The sequence below is a fragment of the Gouania willdenowi genome, chromosome 7 (genome assembly GCF_900634775.1).
Source record: "Gouania willdenowi chromosome 7, fGouWil2.1, whole genome shotgun sequence".
Lineage (NCBI taxonomy): Eukaryota > Metazoa > Chordata > Actinopteri > Blenniiformes > Gobiesocidae > Gouania > Gouania willdenowi.
The window spans coordinates 6,064,594-6,082,692 of NC_041050.1; the positions used below are offsets into that span (position 1 = coordinate 6,064,594).

Genomic DNA, 18,099 nt, shown 5'->3' on the forward strand with positions numbered 1-18,099 from the left:
TGTAATTTCATCCCTGATTGGCTATGGGTTAAACCCCCTGACAGACCAACGTTCCCAGCAGGTTGTATGTTTGACACCACTGACCCCAACCTGTGGCTTAAAGTCTGATTTTAATCCATTTTGGCACAATAATGCATTCGGTCTAAATAAAATGTGGCATCTTACTCAGGGCAGTGGTAGGAAAGGATAACAGTCTTATAATTAGCTCACTGAAATCTGACACTTGGAATAAACAGAGTTTGACCTTTAATCGCAGATCCTAATTAGACCAGACTCGCAGGCGACAGGTCATTAATTGCTTCATTAATTGTGGATATGTACGTGTCGCGGAGGCTTTTTTTTTGTTTTTTTGGGGGCCGAGCTGCTGCTGCTCTGTGATTTAGAGGCAGGAAACCGGACTCAGGTTGGTGGACCTAAACAGGAAGTGTCAGGCAGGACGTTGCGGCCCAAGCCAGGAAATGATCAATTCCAGTGAACAATCGAGGAAGGAGATCTCTGAGACATGTTCGCACATGCCGGGGGCCACTTCAGCTCCTACCTGCTGAGCAGCGGAATATGTCATCTCCCTCGTCCTCCCTGCTCCACAATCCCAGGCCTCCCACTCCCCTCCTTTATTTTTCTCACATTGAATTCATTTAGCTGAAATTCAGTGGTGTCATGGAGGTGTTATGTTTCTCATTATATGTCTGTCAGGCTTCATCTCATACCCAGATTTAGACGTGAATGTAGCGCTGTGCCATCTGTTTCTTCATTGCACATTAGTTTCGCTATTTTTCCACACAAACTTCAGAACTGGCTTGAAGTGTTGCCAGCACCTTCACCCTTTATCAGAGCCGAATTGAAAAAATAATGGATTGCAGTGCACGTGCACAAGCGTGGGGGAATTAAATTTCTAATTAAGGTTTAATTAACATAAGCAGCTATTTATATTTCTGCTCCGGGATGTGTTTTTGGTCACAGAATGTTGGCATCCTGATAAATGGCAGCGTTCCTGATCTGATCGGCTCCCTGGTGGAGTGTGAGTATGGACCGGGGTTTTCCACGAGCGCCACGGTGCACCTAGACTACGGAACGGCTCAGATCCAGACCTGCCCCCTGCTTCCTCGAGATAACTACCAATCAATCCCCCACGGCACAGGTGAGACTCCCAGCAGACACTAGTGTGGCTCCAGGACAATGTTTTTCTCACGTTACGAGTACAATAGAGCGGTGGTTCTCAACCTTTTCAGCCCGCGACCCTCCAAAATAAAGGTTCCAGAGACGGGGGGACCCCCACTGTACTTGAAGGTGGTTGGACATAGACATGAACATTGAAGAACAGTCATGTGGAGACAGGGCCATCAAAAGGGAGAATATGGGGAGAACTTTTTGGGGTCCATCCATAAAGTCAGCAAAGTGATAGTTCATTGTTCTATGAATCTGTGATAACCACATGTATTTATTTATCTGATTAATATCAACCGTTATTCAGACCCAGTAAGTTTATTTTTATTTGCGCCATAGTATATAGTCATCAATAAAATGGGTTAAAAGTCACCAAAAATCAAAGAAATTGGTTAAAAGTTGCAAATAGTGGGTAATGGACTTTAAAAATGTAGGGGAAATGTGTTTTAACTGGCAAATAATGGGCATTCCAAAATAAGAATGTGGTTAAATTGGCAAAAATAATCATAAAATATGGTGAAAATAGGTTAAAAGTGACAATAATGGGTCAACATATGTGACAATAACTGGGAAAAGTGATGAATAGGGTTTTTTAAAATGGGTTAAAAGTGACCAAAAATGGTGAAAGGTGAAATGGGATTTTAAAAGTTGCAAATCAGAGTGGCCAAAAACAAAGTGTCAATATTGACTTAAAAGTGGCGGAAATGGGGGAGGGGGCATTGGGGTAATGTAACTTCAAAAGTAAGAACAAATAGTTTAAATAAAATTGGCAAAAATTTGCATGAAATATGGTGAAAAGAGGTTAAAAGTGACAATAATGGGTCAACATATGTGACATTAGGTGGGAAATGTGGTGGAAAGGGTTTATAAGTGTGGAAAATGTCTTTAAAATAAGCAAAAATGGGCTCAAATTGTTCAAAAAACATTCCTAGTTTCTTGAAGGCGTCTGGCGACCCACTCCCAGGCCCCAAGGTTGAGAACCCCTGCACTAGAGGTACATGTTTCTTTGTTTTGGCTTTTATGAGGACAAATGTAATTTCCCCTTCTGGTCTTTGAAAAAGCAGCCAAATTTCCAACAACAGTCTTGTTTGTGTTATGACAGTAATATCATCTCCATTGGTTAACACACACGCCGTCTGCTGTGTGCATGCCTTTGTTTCTGCAGATCATCTGACTGTTTCCGTGGCGATAAAAGTGAACGGTACATCTGTGGTGTCTGGCAGCTTCATCATCTACGACTGCGAGAGGACCGGAGCCATTCACCGCCACACTTCGTGAGTCACGTGCTCATTGTTGCATTTTTCCGTGCGAGCTGTACCGAGAATTTATTCCAGCCTAATTGATCATTTTAGATACATGGGAGGGTGAGAATTTCTCGTGAAATCAAAGCCACTCGCTGCAGTAAAGTTCATGCTTATTAATCCTGTCAGGAGTCACCACAGCCATTCAATTCCTTACACTCTCTGAACACACTGTTTAAATTTTCCATCAGACAGACAGTGGGAATCAAACACAAAGCGGATCAAAGAAGATTTTTTTTTTTTTATATCCAAAGTATTTTGTGCAGCCACTGCGACTGTTTCACTCCACATTTGCACCATAACTCACCGTACACTATCTCACACTTGGTAACTTTGATGGAAATCAGGGCCTAGTTGTTGAAAAGAATGAGGGAGTGACTGTACAGTAAGGGATGCCATTGTCAGGAACTATTTTAGAACAATGATGTTTGAATGTGTCTGCAACATCAAGTTTTAAATTAGAGTTCGAAAAGAATATTGTTTGATTTTGACAGCTTTTGACAGGATTATTTTAATTCTACCACGAGTCGGTAGTGTGAACGAGTTTATGAATTCAACTGTGTGCTTTAAAAATCACTTGGGAAAAATATCAATAAAATCAAAGATAAATGTACATAAACTGCATGACAAATGTAATTTTTTTGAACAGCTTGAATTTATTTTAAATCACATTTTGTCCCTGAAATCCACCCTGAATCCTACACACTGCTGGGGTCAGAAAAATCCAGAATTTTTTTTTGGTTCAGATTTATCCAAATCTTACTAAAAAGTGACCTAATTAGATCTCAGAATCCAATTTTAGTTTTTGAACAATCCATTTTCAATATTTGATCCAATCAAAAATATCCTGAAATTGCATTTAAAGGGGACATATGATGCTAAATCCACTTTTTTAACCCTTAAATGCATTTTGTTGTATACTTCGAGTGTTTAGAAGTACAGAAAAGTTCAAATTAATCTCTTCAGGTGCTCCGTTGATATCTTTATATTATGTTTTGGTCATATTTTTCAATCTGTTTTGATTTTTCTATTCTCTATTACGTTTTTTGAACAATAACGTCACCGTATTTGCAGCGGAACTGCCAAATTAGTACATCAACTCCAGGCCCAACACTTCGAGCAATCCGCCATTTTTATTTCTCGCTTTTATTTTGTAGTCCAAGCTCAAGGATGCCGAAGTTACGAGAGGATAAGTCAAAATGTTTGGTTGTTGGATGTAGTAACCCACACGCTTCATTACACCATCTCCCAGCATCAGAACCTTTTCAAAGTGCCTGGTTGAGTTTTATTTTTAACGGAAATGTACCCACATCTGTGGGTAAGGTCATTTTTGTGTGCACGAAGCACTTCAAGGTTGACTGCTTCACCAGTATAAAGAAGGATTTGCCGAAAGACTTTGTCTGATTGAGGGTTCAATTCCTTCTATCTTTGGAGACGACGAACAGAGCACTTCGGTAAGCTGTAAATAACGCTAAAAAGTGTGATGATAAGACGTCCTTGTCATTGTTTTGTTAGCATTAGGAGTTGCACCGTCTTCATATGTTAGCGCTGTGTGCTCGTTTTAGATCCTTGATGAAATGGCCTACGTGATTTAATTTAAGTTTAAAGTTTTCATTAGTAATTTCATTTTGTTGTTTTTGTCTCCGAAAAGACTGTATTAAAAATGCATTTCGTAACGTTAGCTTGGCGCTAGTGTTAGCTCGGTGCTTGTGTTAGCTCACTTGTTAAGGTTCTGCAGGTTCATCATCTTAATTTTCATTTCGCTCCGCTGGGTCCGACTCTGGGTCGAACATGTAAAGCTGGATGGACAAGTCTTCTGTTGTTGACATTTTGTAAATAACGTGTGAATAAAAAGTTTCTGCGCTGTTACATAGCCGTATCTCTTCTATCAAACTACAAAAATGGCCGAACAGGGTGGAGTTGAACCTCTGCAACCTGGGGAATGAAGTGTTTTATTTGCATTTAAAGAGACAGCACCAAAACGAGTTGCTCTCAGAAGCACATCAGAAAAGGGGTTGAAAAGGGGTGGAGCTATAATAATGAGGAATTCAGACCCAAGCATTGCAGTTCCGCTTTATATAGACCACAACTGTATGATTTATATGTAAAAAGGAAGGATTTAAAAGCATGATATGTCTCCTTTAAAGTTGCTGCAGACGACAATTTTCTATCAGAAAAAGACATAGTGCAGGCCCTAGATCAATAACTCAAAGATAATTGCTTGAGATTAATGTCGTGTTTAGTTAGAGAAGTCATATTGGCAGAGTTGTTGAGGGCAAACACAAGAAATCATAGTAAGAATGAGGTAAAAGCACTTCAATGCGTCCAACTACGGTACTCCACATCCCACAATGCAATGCATAAAACTTTTCCAACAATGTCAATAAACTACGGAAGAGGATTAGGGCCAATTTTGATTAAGTAAATAGTTTTGGGCATATTAAGATTAAAGTGGAAATGCCGAGATTTAAGTTTAATTTTTGAAAATGAACTCAAAAATACAAAATACAGAGATAAAAGTTGAAGGTCTGCTAATGAAGTCAGATCTCCGTAATAATGTAATATGTTTACGAGCGGCAATTTCTACCTTTTACATCTTTTTTAACAACTGATGGTTGATTTATTGATCTATAAGGCCTACACTGTTTTTATTTAATTAAAAATGTTTGTCTCCAGCAGCTATTATACTGTTATTTATTTATTTATTCAGTTTTTTTGCACAAATGAAATACATTTAATGACAATTTGATGCACCATTCACAGGGAAAGAGTAAAGTGGAAATGATTGTGCTGGTGAAGCAGGAAACCTGAGGGGCTTATAATTAAGCCTTACCGTGATATGATAGGACTTCATGGAAGAAGAGCTTGGTCAGAGATTAGAATGTGTTTAAAAAAAGAAACAGGAAAGATAAGACAGAAAAAGAAAGGAAATCAAATAACCTCAACCTCTTGTGATTAAATGGAACGATCTACATCTGCACACAAACGCTTCTCCACATGTAGCAGGAGAACACAATGATTAGTGCCACTGGCTCACAGCACGGAGATCCGACTATGGATTCCAAGTCCTAAATGTGTCCATTTGTTCAAAGAAACAAGCACAGCTAAGAGTGCAGCTTCTATTTTTTTTATAGTGTATAAAAGATTATTCATCTCATGACCACTTGATTTGTCCTGTGACTCTTGTCGGGAGCTTTGTTGGTGTTTTATCAGATGAAAAAACAGCCTCGAGTTTAAACAACCATGACATGACGAGTGTCACTAGGGTGTTAGCAAAGCATTAATGCTGTAATAATCAGATTATAAAACGATACATAATGCTGCCTCTTTCAAATCCGGCTGCTTTTGATTCTGTAAATAGATTTTAATTTGCGACATTTTTTCTTTAACAAGTTAAACACAAGACTATCACAAATATTTTCACTTGGATAAATGCCTGGAGAAAAACAACAATTCAATAAAGCCATTCTCAATGAGACAAATGGGCCCATCCATTAAGTCAGCAAAAACACTTTATAATAACCATCATCTATAATGGGTAAATAATGGTAAATAGGTAGTTAAATATCCTTTAGTTGATAGTTATTTACTGTTATTGATGCACATCACATTATAACATTTTATACACTTTATAAAGTGTTTAATGATTAACAAAGGATTAGTAAACCCTGATTATGGTTTATAAAACATCTATAAACAGTACAGAGACACATGGACCAGATTTTTCTTAATAGTTTATTAATGAAGCATCTATTATCAATATTTGGATGGTCATTATAAAGTTGGAACTGAAGGTTTCAATCCCTTAATAATGCTTTAGAAAGCTTCTATAAACATTTGTATACCATTAACAAATATCTGGTCCATCTGTCTATAATGTTTTATCTCAATAATATCCACTGTTATCCAGAAGTTTATTTTTTTCACCATGGTATATACAGTAGTCATCTTAAAGATGTAAATCCTTGTTTTAATCAGAAATCTGGGTTAAAAGTCACCAAAAACCAAATTGTGGAAATGGAATTTAAAAATGTAGGGAAAATTTAGTTTAAACTGGCAAATAATGGGCCTTACAGAATAAGAATGGGGTTAAATTGGCAAAAATAAACATAAAATATGGTGAAAAGAAGTTAAAAGTGACAATAATGGGTCAACATATAAGACATTAGGTGGGAAAAGTGGTGGAAAGGGTTTATAAGTGCGGAAAAATGTCTTGGAAGTGGATAAATGTGCAGAAAAGGCATTGAAATTTGATGGAAAAGTAGCAAAAATGGGAGTAATGTAGCAAAAATGCATTAAAAGGAGCAAAAATATGGCAAGAAAAATTGATGAAAATAGGTTAAAATATGGCAAGTTAAGTGTCGTTGCAGAAAAAGGATAAAAATAAGCAAAAGTTTAGGGCATCTGGTGACCCCCCTCCCAGTGTCTCGTGACCCCAAATTGGGTCCTGACCCCATGGTTTCCTTGTTTTGGCTTTTAAGAGAACAAATGTAATTTCTTCTTCTGATCTTTGAAAAAATAGCCAGATTTTCAACAGTCTTGTTTTTGTAAAAGGTGGTAAAATGATATTTTGAAAACCACATTAGTTGGTGAAAAGCAGAGAGAAATATTGGTAAAAAAAAAAAAAAAAAGGTTCAAATTGTCAATATTGGAGCAATTAGTTGGAACAACTAGTTTAAACTGGCAAGAAAAAGTGATGAAAATAAGTTAAAATATGGCAAGTTTTGTGTAGTGCAGAAAAAAAAAAGCAAATACGGGTTCAAATTGAAGGCATCTGGCAACCTCCTCTCAGTATCTTGCAACCCTACATGGGGTCCTGATCCCAAGGTTGAGAACCACTTCTCTATGAGACAAATAGCATGGAGGTGCAAACACAGATGAATGGGTGAACAAAGTAAAGTTCCACTGCTGTGTCCTCTAGCTCTCCGGCTGTTTTCTATTTAGACTCCAGTGGGTAAATAAATACTTGCTGCTTGTCCTCTCTGAGTGCTTATGTGTGTTTGGCTTGCTCAAAGTTCCTCTGTGCATGGATCAAATCTGGGATGAATATGCCTGTAAACGCTAAGCCAAAGGAAATGAGTTATGTATGTGAGGCTGCTCCAGTCAGTGTTTGGTCTTTGGGTGACTGGCTTGGTCACAAAGAAGGTTTGCTCATATCTGGAGGCCAACCAGCTGGCTTCATGTTGGACCATGTTAGTGGATCCACTTTAATCTGATGGGCAGATCTGAGGCAGACAGGTGTGTGTGTGTGTGTGTGTGTGTGTGTGTGTGTGTGTTTGTTTTACAACCATCCACTGCCACTGAAAAGCATTTGTTTTGTCTCTTTTGTTCACGTTTTGAAAGCATTTTGGACGCGTGAACACAGCGGTCGCAGGTATGTCTGCGTGCATCGCTGCACACCCCAATATGTGCGTGTGGCCTCGGTGCTCGCTGAAGTCCGCCAGTGTGAAATTAGTCGGCGGTTTGTCTGAGGTGATAATGAGCAAAGTGCCATTCGCACAGGATGAGCAATGTGCTGCAAAGTGAGGATCTGCCATACTTTATCTGATTTTAATCACTGCATGCTGTTTTTTTTAATAATCCCTGAGGAGAGCCTCGTCTACTCACAGGAAGCAGATAGTAGAGCTGCTTTATTCAGTGAAATAAGTGGAAAAAAAACACATTCATCTTATTTCTATTAAAGATTTTTAAATATCTGCACACGCCATAGAATACATTTTTCAGTTACAATTACGTCTTCAATTATCCATGTTCAATTACAACTCAATTATGATTACAGTGACCGACATTTTTTCCAATTACAATGATTATTTTTCCCCTGAAAGTCAATTACAATTACATTCTCAATTACTAAAGTTCAATGAAAATGTTTGTATGTATGAATGTTAGCTTTCTGTTAGCATCTCTTATTATAACGGGTGTGTTTTGTCTTAAATCAGCAGTAAAATACACTAAAAAATATTATCTATCATCTAATTTGTTTTTTATCTCTTGTTATGCTTTCTAATCAATGAAAAATATTGGTATTAATATTTTTTTGTCAGTATACCCCTGATTTATATATTTTTTAAAAAAAATGGTAAAAAGGTAGTGGAAAAAGTTGATCTAAAACATATTTTAATAATTAATAATGACGTATGTGTGAGCCATAGAACTGTGACATGGTTTCTCAGGTTTGAGTTTAATTCAATTTTAAATTACAGTTTTTATAACTTTTTTATACCAATTACAATTACAAAGTAAATTTTCTGATATTACAGCAACAACAGATTTTTTAAATTACAATTATAATTGTCATAATTGTAATACACTATCAATTACACGATTAAAATGATAATTGAACCCAACCCTGGAGTACACATTTTTACTTTATTCTGTTCATCACTTCTTCCTCGGTGTAAAAGTAGAATAAGACACCTCAAATAAACTATAATTGACATATTTTTCAGTCAGTGATTCAGTTAATTACAGTATGCAAAATAAGGTGGGGCGATATCATCTGCAAGGGTTTAGGATCCTCTGCTAGAGTGATCAACAATGAACCAAATTTTAAATGCAATTAAATCCTTTATCTATAAATCTGCCCCTTTCCTTTCCTAATAATTAGTTATAGGCTTCAGTTATACAATATTAAAAGAGTCATAAACAATTACACTACAAAACAATGTCGTGAAAAGCTTCTCGTAGAAGCTTGCGTTCTACAGTATATTCCTATTTATGTTATTTCACAAATGATCCAAACACATAGGAAACTACCTACTCTCTCAGAACAATAAATAAACACAGAGGCAATCTACAATAGCCTCATGTAAAGAATTTTCAATATCTGCGAGTGGTTAAATAACCCAAAGTTGGGGTCCAAAATAAAAATAAAGAAGTTACTTGAAGAAAAATTGTTTTATAACCCAAGAAAGAGTAATATTTATACTATAAATTGAAGCAGATCAGATTTTTTTCTTACATTGCCACATGTACTGTAGTTATGGGCCAATGAAAACAGTAAAAAAAGGTATTTTTTTTGGATTTCAAGAGACGTGTCACCGAAGAACCAATGTATATATGTGTCTAATCATTAGTGATGCGAACAGTCTATGTTCATAGCTCAAAGCTGATCTAATTACAGGGTTCTGAGACATATGTATAGTTGTTTACTGAAGGACCAGACATGTTCCAGCCCCAAACCCTGAAAAACATTTTCCAATTTTAAGGGGTTGGCATTAGGGTTGGGTATCGTTTGGGTTTTATACGATACACTTTATCGAAATACAACACCCTTTTATCTTCAGGGCCAAATTGAACACAATATTACCTTAAATAATATATATACAAGTAACATATGGAAATAATAAATAAATGAAAACATTTAAATAATATCAAATAAAACAATATTGTATTAAACTATATAAAACTGGAGATTAATATTGTTATGATTTTATTTGTCAATAATCATTAATAGACTTTGTAAACAAAAATAACTCTGTTTCAGTATTTTTTTTTTTTAAAGCTTTAGGGAGCCATTGAAAAAGAGTCAAAGAGCCACATGTGGCTCCTGAGCCGCAGGTTGCAGTAAACCCTTGAGCTAACCAATCTGTTGCATTCCTGTGTAAATGCAAAACTGTGCCTTTTAAATCTGGTGTTAAAGCTTCATTTCAACATTTTGTCTTGTTATGAGCTTAACATTAAACAGAAAGTCAGCAGACACCGAAATGTTAGTTCTTATTCGGTCTGGTTACTATCGTTTACGTTGAAACCGGTGCCGTATTGGTACCGCATTTTAGCACCCAACCCTGTCCACCAGATAGGATATATAGCACATATGTTTGTATATTCTGAGAGAGTAGGTGGAGCTTTATTACTATACCAAATTTCAGTTTCCTACGTGGTGTAATTTTTCAGATATTGGAAACTGAAAATGGAAGAAAAATAAGGACGTGCGAAAATCAACAAAACCATCTGATTAAATTGGCCATATGTCAAAAAGTGTTCATTTGATCAAACTCAGAATTGACATTGTGCCTATTGAATAATAATGAACAATTGGTCAAATTTGGGGTTATAGCTTTTCTTTTCTTGGTTATTTTTTGACTGAAAGGTCCAATAGACAATCTGTATGTGAATTTAAATTCTTTAGTTTGGTACACACAGAATGTGGAACATGATCAAAAACTCTATTTCTCTATTTCACTGCCTGAATTTCGAATCACTCAAAGGAAAATGCAAATCAGAAAATTTGAAATATACTCTTGTTTTATGTCGTTTATTCATATTCGTCATCGCTCCGGGAGACGATCATTATTCTTTTTTTGGTCATATAAAGACACAATGTAGACCTCGTAGATCAATAAATTGAAGATTATTTGTTTGGATAAAAAAGGATGTAAAAGGTTAAAATTGTGGCTCAAATGTTTGTTTAGATCTCCACTGTAAATACTCCGTTTATTCAGACATTGCTAAAGTTTTTCAAAATAAAACATCTCCAGCAGTTTTACATAGTATGCAATAACCTGGGCTAATAATCTGTTTAACAAAGAGGCGTCTGCTTCACAATAAGAGCGTCCTGAGTTGAAGCCCTAGAAGGGAACACTTGGATCTTTCAATGTAGAATTTGCATGTTCTCCCCTTGCTCCCATAATCCAAAAAACATGAATGTTAGGTCAATTGGAATCTGTTGTTTGAAGTCCAATACAAGGATTAGCACTTACGCCTCACAGCACGAAAGCCCTCGTTTTAACTGTAGCGCTCGACCTGAGACTTTTGTCATTGCAGTTTGCATTTTATCTCTGTTTAAACGGATACACAGTCCACAAGCATTGTTAGTGGCTACACAGAGCTCTATAGGGGTGAACTGGAGTATAAAAGTGGTTATTTTTGTCCAGGTGTTTAGCCGGCCATGCACCAGATGTGAGCTGGACCATGATGCTCTGATGCTGCACACATAGAAGATAAATGAATGGAAAGAAAACACATTTAGAAACAGGGTTATTACATTACAAACGAATATCCCGTGTGTGTGTGCTCATGTGTGCGTGTGTGTGTGTGCGTGTGCGCATGTGTGTGTGTTAATGACATCCAGACTTGAGCATTCCAGTCCCCCGTCGGCCCAGTTGGACAAACACCTAACTTGTCTTCTCACTTTGTTGCTTACCTCACTTTCTTTGTGTGTCTCACGGTCACACAGACACACACACACACGCCCTTTTTCTTCTTGTCTTTTATTATTTGCTCTTTCTGTCTCAAATTATTGCGCCGTCCTCACTTTTCTCACCTTTCTGCGTCCGTTTGCTTCTCGTTCTCCGTCCGTCTGCGTCACCCCTGGTGAAACTGATCTTTTTTTGCTCAGAAATGTATTCCTTGCTGACAGAGGTGTGATTGAAGATGTGTGTTTAACTGCTGTGTCTATACTGTGGGGCCCAAAGAGACCCAGCCCGACTGTGTGTTTAGTGTCCCTGTGTGTGTGTGCACGGTCATTAGGATTCAGGGTGGGCAGTTATACTTAGTATTTACTGTCAGTGTGAGGTCAGGAGACAAGGTGTGTGTGTGTGTGTGCGTGTGGGTGTGTGGATGTGTTGGGAAGGTGGTGGAAAGGTATAATAGCAGGACAAAAAAAGCAAGTCAGGATAAGCACAGGAAAGCTGCAGCTGATAAGAGCGTAGGGGGGATGTGTCCACTTTTAATCAGAGCACACACACACACACATGGACAAGCACACACACACACACCACACACACACACACGTACATAAGTTTCATTTGCATTGCTGCGTCCTCTCACTCTCACTTCACTCTGCTCCATTTAGAGACTCCCAGAAAGTGTGGCTATCTCTGGAGTCTGTATCAGTCCTAGTGTGGGACATCTGTCTCTGCCCGGAGGCGACACACTGACACACTCTCACAGTTCCACTTTATCTGGAAAACACACATGTTTTTACTGCTATTTTAGCATGTACCCTGTTCTTTGTTTTGCTGCTAACCTGCAGGGCCGAGCTGCCCTCTGATTGGCCGCTCTGACCGAGCAGATCTTTGTCATGCCTTTGAGTTACTGCTGGAGATTGTTGCTGTAAACGGCGCTTAGCTAGCACTGCGTTTATTTATTTGTTTGTTTGTTCGCAAGATTACGTAAAAACTACCTAACAGATTCGGACAAAATTTGGTAACACTTGACTTTAAGTTTTATTCATAAGGCTGACATCATCTGTCATTAGCATGAATAAGGTGCCATGAAGGCTGTCATTAAGTGTCGTTCACTAAATTATGACACCTTTGGAGCTATGTTGGCATTTTTTGGGTTAGGTGGAGGGATCTCGTGGGGTTAGCTAGGGTTAGGGTTATGAACAACACTTAATGACATGCAGCCTTCATGTCATGTTACATTAATGACAGCGTAATGTTTAATATTTATAAAATTTCAAGTACAGTGTTATCCAAAAACATGAACGTGAACCCATTTTTGTATCAAGAATTTATGACGTCCCCAAAGACATTTTTCTTTCTTTCTTTCTTTTACTGCATTTTATTTGAAATATATTTATATTTGTCAAAGTTAAAGTAGAGAATGCAGTTCTTTAAGATTGTGTTTTAATTTGAAAGATAATTATATTTTAAAAATCAGTTATTATAAAAAAAATGTCATCAATTACTAGACATTCAAGCAAACCCATTAAAACTTCAGGCAACCCCACATGGGGCCCTGAACCCAAGGTTGTAAAACAGTGCCTTACACCATGGAAAATTTCATTGAAATTTTCAAATGACCTGATTCAAAATAAATGTATCTTTATTAAATTTGACTCACTTATGTCAGGTTGGTTCCTCAATAACTCCACGGAATTTCATCTGAATCGCGCAGATTGCGCATTTCATCACAATTTTAAAAAAAATGGGTGTGTTCATTATTTTGTACCTACTTTATGGCTATTAATGGGAATAGAAATGTCTTCCAAGCCTTTGAAGTGTTGAATAATCATTTGTACAACGATCAGGATCACGGGTCCAGATCAGTGCCGATATCTGGCAAAGAGGATATTTGACACTCATTGGAGGTTGTGCTCTTGTTTATCCATTAGTTTGTTGGTATCTACTCATTTTAATACACAATTCCAAGTCTGCTTTTTTTTCTCACAAAATTGAACATTTTATGCAAATTCATTTTGAGCATTAGGCTTCCTTGGGGATTTCTCTTGCCATTACAGTTCATATCTAACACACCACTGCCAGTTACGGAGAGCACTCTGCAGAGATGATGTGATCAGTTTAGTGGTCATTACTCATTTTTAGAGCTGATCTCTGACAGCATCCAGCTGCTGCTCAAGTACACAGCTGCAGCTGGTCTGCTGGGCTGTGACAGGCCGAGCTGAGTCTGGATATATGGTCGTCGTTCAGAGTTCAGCCGTTGCCACTGTTCAATCTATGGCGAGGTGGCTATGTCCAGCTGTTACTATTTGACCTGTAGAGCTATAGTGATGGATGTGTTACTGAAGCCCCTCAGGTGTGACTCAATGCAGAAAAACCAGAGGTGAAAGTAATGAATTACAAGTACTCACGTTACTGTAATCAAGTTGCTTTCATGGGTACTTGTAGTTTTTTGAGTATATTTCTAAATCACTAATTTTACTTGTATTTAGGTATGTTTTAAAAGAAGTAAAGTAATTTGTTACATTTCTACACCCAACCGTTGCTACGTAAATTATTATTATTATTATTTTTTGTTTTAAAATGATCAATGAACATTGTGAAATGACAAAAAATGAAATGACCAGACAACAATCAAATGCATCACATCATAGTCGACCAATCAGATTAAACGTAATGCTACGCACCATAACAGCATTGAATACCGCGTATTTTCTCAGTTTTAGAGTTGATAAATGTAGCTATACTTGGAGCCTGATCTTTTTTTTTATTTTTTAATTAAAGTCATTGGTGTTGTTGTTTTTTTTTTGGAAGAATTGTACATTTTGACAAATTGTTTATTTTATACATGAGATGTTTACTGTATGTAAAGGGAAACGTGGCAAGATTCATTCCCAAACATAAATGTGGGGGGTGAAAGTAACTAGTAACTATTTTTTTAAGTACTATTTAATTGAGAGAATTTTATCTATGACGTTGCCAAAACAGCATTGAATACCGGTTATTTTCTCAGTTTTAGAGTTAATACATTTAGCTATATTTAGAGCCTGAGAATTTGTTTTATTTTAATTGAGCTCATAGGTGTTATTTTATTGAAAAATAATTGTACATTTTGACAAACTTTTTATTTTATACAGATGCCATTGGGGAAGATAAATTAAGTTACAATGTGCAAGATTTGGTCGCTTCCTTTTTAAGTTTCTACATGAGATGAGGAAACAGTGGCAAGAGTTATTACCAAAAATAAATGTAGGGGGTGAAAGTAACTAGTAGCTTTTACTTTGAGTACTATTTAATTGAGCTACTTTTTACATGTAGTTTAGTATTTCATGTTTGACTTACTTGTACTTGAGTGCAATTTCAATCAAGCAACAGTACTTCTACTTGAGTAGGATATATCAGTACTCTTAACACCTCCGGGCAAAACCCTCACAGCTCACATGCAGCAGGTCTCCTCTGTGGTAAATCCACTTAAAATGAACATGTCACAGGCAGAATCAGAACAGCCTAAAGCACAGCGATGGCCACATCCTGACAGCTTATGTCATCCCAGCCCTAATCAGCGCCTCAATCTGTCACAGTCAGTGGTCGGTGTGAGGAAAGATGATGAAACAGCATCTGCAGCAGCTTTCCGTCACCATATTAGTTCATCGTGCAATGTTTTCTCCTCCTGAACTGATCAGGATGTAGAATTCTAGTTCAGATCAAACTTCTCCGGGTCTGAGGATCTCCGTGGGATCCCCTGAGATTCATGGTGCTAATGAGGAAATATCCTCTGCCATCTGTACTCCAACAGTCCTCAGAGACTGTATGTTGAATAGCTGCTCCAGACAGAAAAAAAACGGTACCGTCACATTCCTGATTAAAATGTAAATTACATTGACAATGCCTGATTGTCACAGCACAGCAACATCGACTAGAGATAAAACAATAATGCAAGTGAGGGATTTTGGTTGGATTTACATGATGTTTAAGATTCAGAATGATGTATTTTGTCTAAAGCTTCAGGGTTTTTTTCAACGTATTTGTGCAGGGGTTGGCCACGGTTACATGACGTTTTTTTTAATTCGGAATGAATTATTCAGAATGAAATAATTTGGAATTCTGCTTCGTGTTTACATGGAAATAGTAATTCCGAATTGAGGTTTACATGGATAAACCGATGTATTCGTCTTTGCTGAATTCCGCTTTAGGTCTGGTTGTTGTGAAGGGTTCTGGTCAAACGTGACATATTCACGTCTATCGGGAAAAAACACAACAAACCTTTTCTTTTCGGCTACAACATAGAAGACCATATAATAAGAGCTATTTTTCCTTTTACTTTGGTTGTAGTTTTGAAACAGCCGCTCGACAATGACACACTGTTTCACTTTGATCAGCTTAGGAGTAGAAGGAAGATGAGTAGCGTACTCTGGCCAATCAAAGCCTGTTTATGCTTCTGTCCATCCACTCTTTTCATTATAACCATGTCTTCTAAGGCATGTCCAATGCTTTCTCCCAGCGGCCATCTTGGATTATGTCGTTGCCAGTGTCTCATCATGACAGGACGAGCAAAATTAAAAATAATTAAAAGGAATTAAACGTATACAAGATTGAGGAATTATTCCATTCCGATTTAAAATCAGAATAAACCAGCCACCTTATTCGGATTTAAGTTTATTTCGGAATTAGGTTTACAAGGTCAGTTTAAAGAGGATTTAATTTTTATTCTGAATTAAAGTGTATTTAAAGCTCTCATGTCAACGTGGCCAGTGATGTAATTTATTCAAAGCATCAGGTTTTTATTTCAACGTACAGTATACTGTATGTGCAGGGAACTTATATATTATATAATGGTTCCGTTACCTAAAGCTTTCAGACCACCAGGAGTCCCTGACTTTCAGTTTGAGAAACCCTGGATTAAACTGAGTACATGATGTTATGTTATTCTCTCCCATTCAACACACGATAGGCAGATATATTCAAGTCAACGTTTTTTTTTCAAAATGATCATTTCTGTAACATCTTTTCAACAATCTTCTTACTCTGTGCCAATAAACACAGGCTTTATGAAGCAACACACTGACTCATTGCATCATTACTACACTGTGTGTACTGTAAATGTGCGTAGGAATAATGTGTCACAAACAAACCAACAAACAAATACTCTCCAGGAGTCGCAGTTTAAAGCGAGGGTAGGTGATTTTCTCCAGATACACTTTTTAAGTTTTTGGTTGAAATTGTTTTATGACAGAAATTAAGATGTTATGTGCTCTGAAAAAGGAACGAGGAAAATCCATCATCTGTAGCAGCTGTAAATCTGTAATAACTTCGACCAATGGAAAAAAGAACAATCACGTCTCCCTGTCTCCTGCTCGTTCTTGACCCCTCACATGCACGAGCTCACACTGAAAGCGCGTCACCTCTGACTGAGTTAAAACAGAGTTTTTGGTCACGTTTTTTATCATATATAATGGTAAAGTTTATTGTTTACTTCCTGCTGAATGAGACATGAGACAACGACGTTTCGACACAATACAAGCGAAGAGCTGAGCTCCTCTTCTGCAGCAGCTGTGCACATGCATGTGAGTGAGACGGAGCACAGAGGGGAGGGGGGTAAAGGCGGAGCCATCGGGGAAGCTACATTCAAAATCATGCTAGCTTTTGAAAATCGCCTGCTCTACCTTTAATGAAGACCTTTCTAGCCCTCACAATCTGAGCCCAATTCAACCCCCACTGAAAACTAATGAGTGAAAATAATAATAATAATAATAATACAGATTCATTCTTATTTGTCATTTTCTGTTGTCAAAGAGCTTTAAAATGTGTTGGCAGATGTTTAAAATGTGTGTGTTGTTGAAAGAATGTTGTATATAACTCTAACTTGATTCAGCAAACTCGGATCTTCTTGATGTGGCTTTACACACACACACGCACACACACACACACAGTTAACAGCCTGGGTGTTGATAGAGAAGTGGTTTGTTTGATTTGAGCACATTTATCCCAGATTGACCTATCCGCTCGTTGTGTTGTAAGTGGAAGGAGTGAGTCTGTGACTGTGACTAACCATCGCTTCCTTTTATTGAAGCTAAACATTGACGCTTGTAACCGACTCGGCCTCGCAATTTGTATTAAATGGGTGACACACGATCTTCGCCTCTGAAAAGTGCTTTGTCTAATGCATGAGAGATGTAGAAATATTCATTCCCTGTTTCTCAGGTCTATTAATGTTCATGTGTTCTAGATGTATGAGCTGCTTGAGCACTCGGTGGAAATGTTACTGGGACCAGGAGAATCACCTCTGTGTTTCCTCTAAAGAAGACTCCAATCCCAACGTACTGGAGGTAAGGGAGGTCTCCTTTAAATCCATTGACTAATCATACAGTACACAAAGGGCTCTTATAATAAACCCTGAACCCTGTACATTGGCCTCCATCCAACAATAAACTTCTAAAAAAATGATTCACATTTTATTTCCAGGAGGTTTATTGTGATAAATTCCCATTTCTGCTTACGAGTGCATC

The 18,099-nt window shown here is 37.5% G+C and overlaps 1 protein-coding gene across 1 annotated transcript in view; it reads left to right on the forward strand.

Annotated features, from left to right (window-relative positions):
• Positions 1 to 18,099, forward strand: part of plxnd1 (plexin D1) — a 172,160-nt gene that overhangs the window by 39,855 nt on the left and 114,206 nt on the right. The window contains exons 6-8 of the mRNA XM_028454162.1: positions 961 to 1,138; positions 2,330 to 2,438; positions 17,820 to 17,919. Coding sequence (XP_028309963.1) covers positions 961 to 1,138; positions 2,330 to 2,438; positions 17,820 to 17,919 — 387 coding nt within the window. The remainder of the gene's footprint in view (positions 1 to 960; positions 1,139 to 2,329; positions 2,439 to 17,819; positions 17,920 to 18,099) is intronic.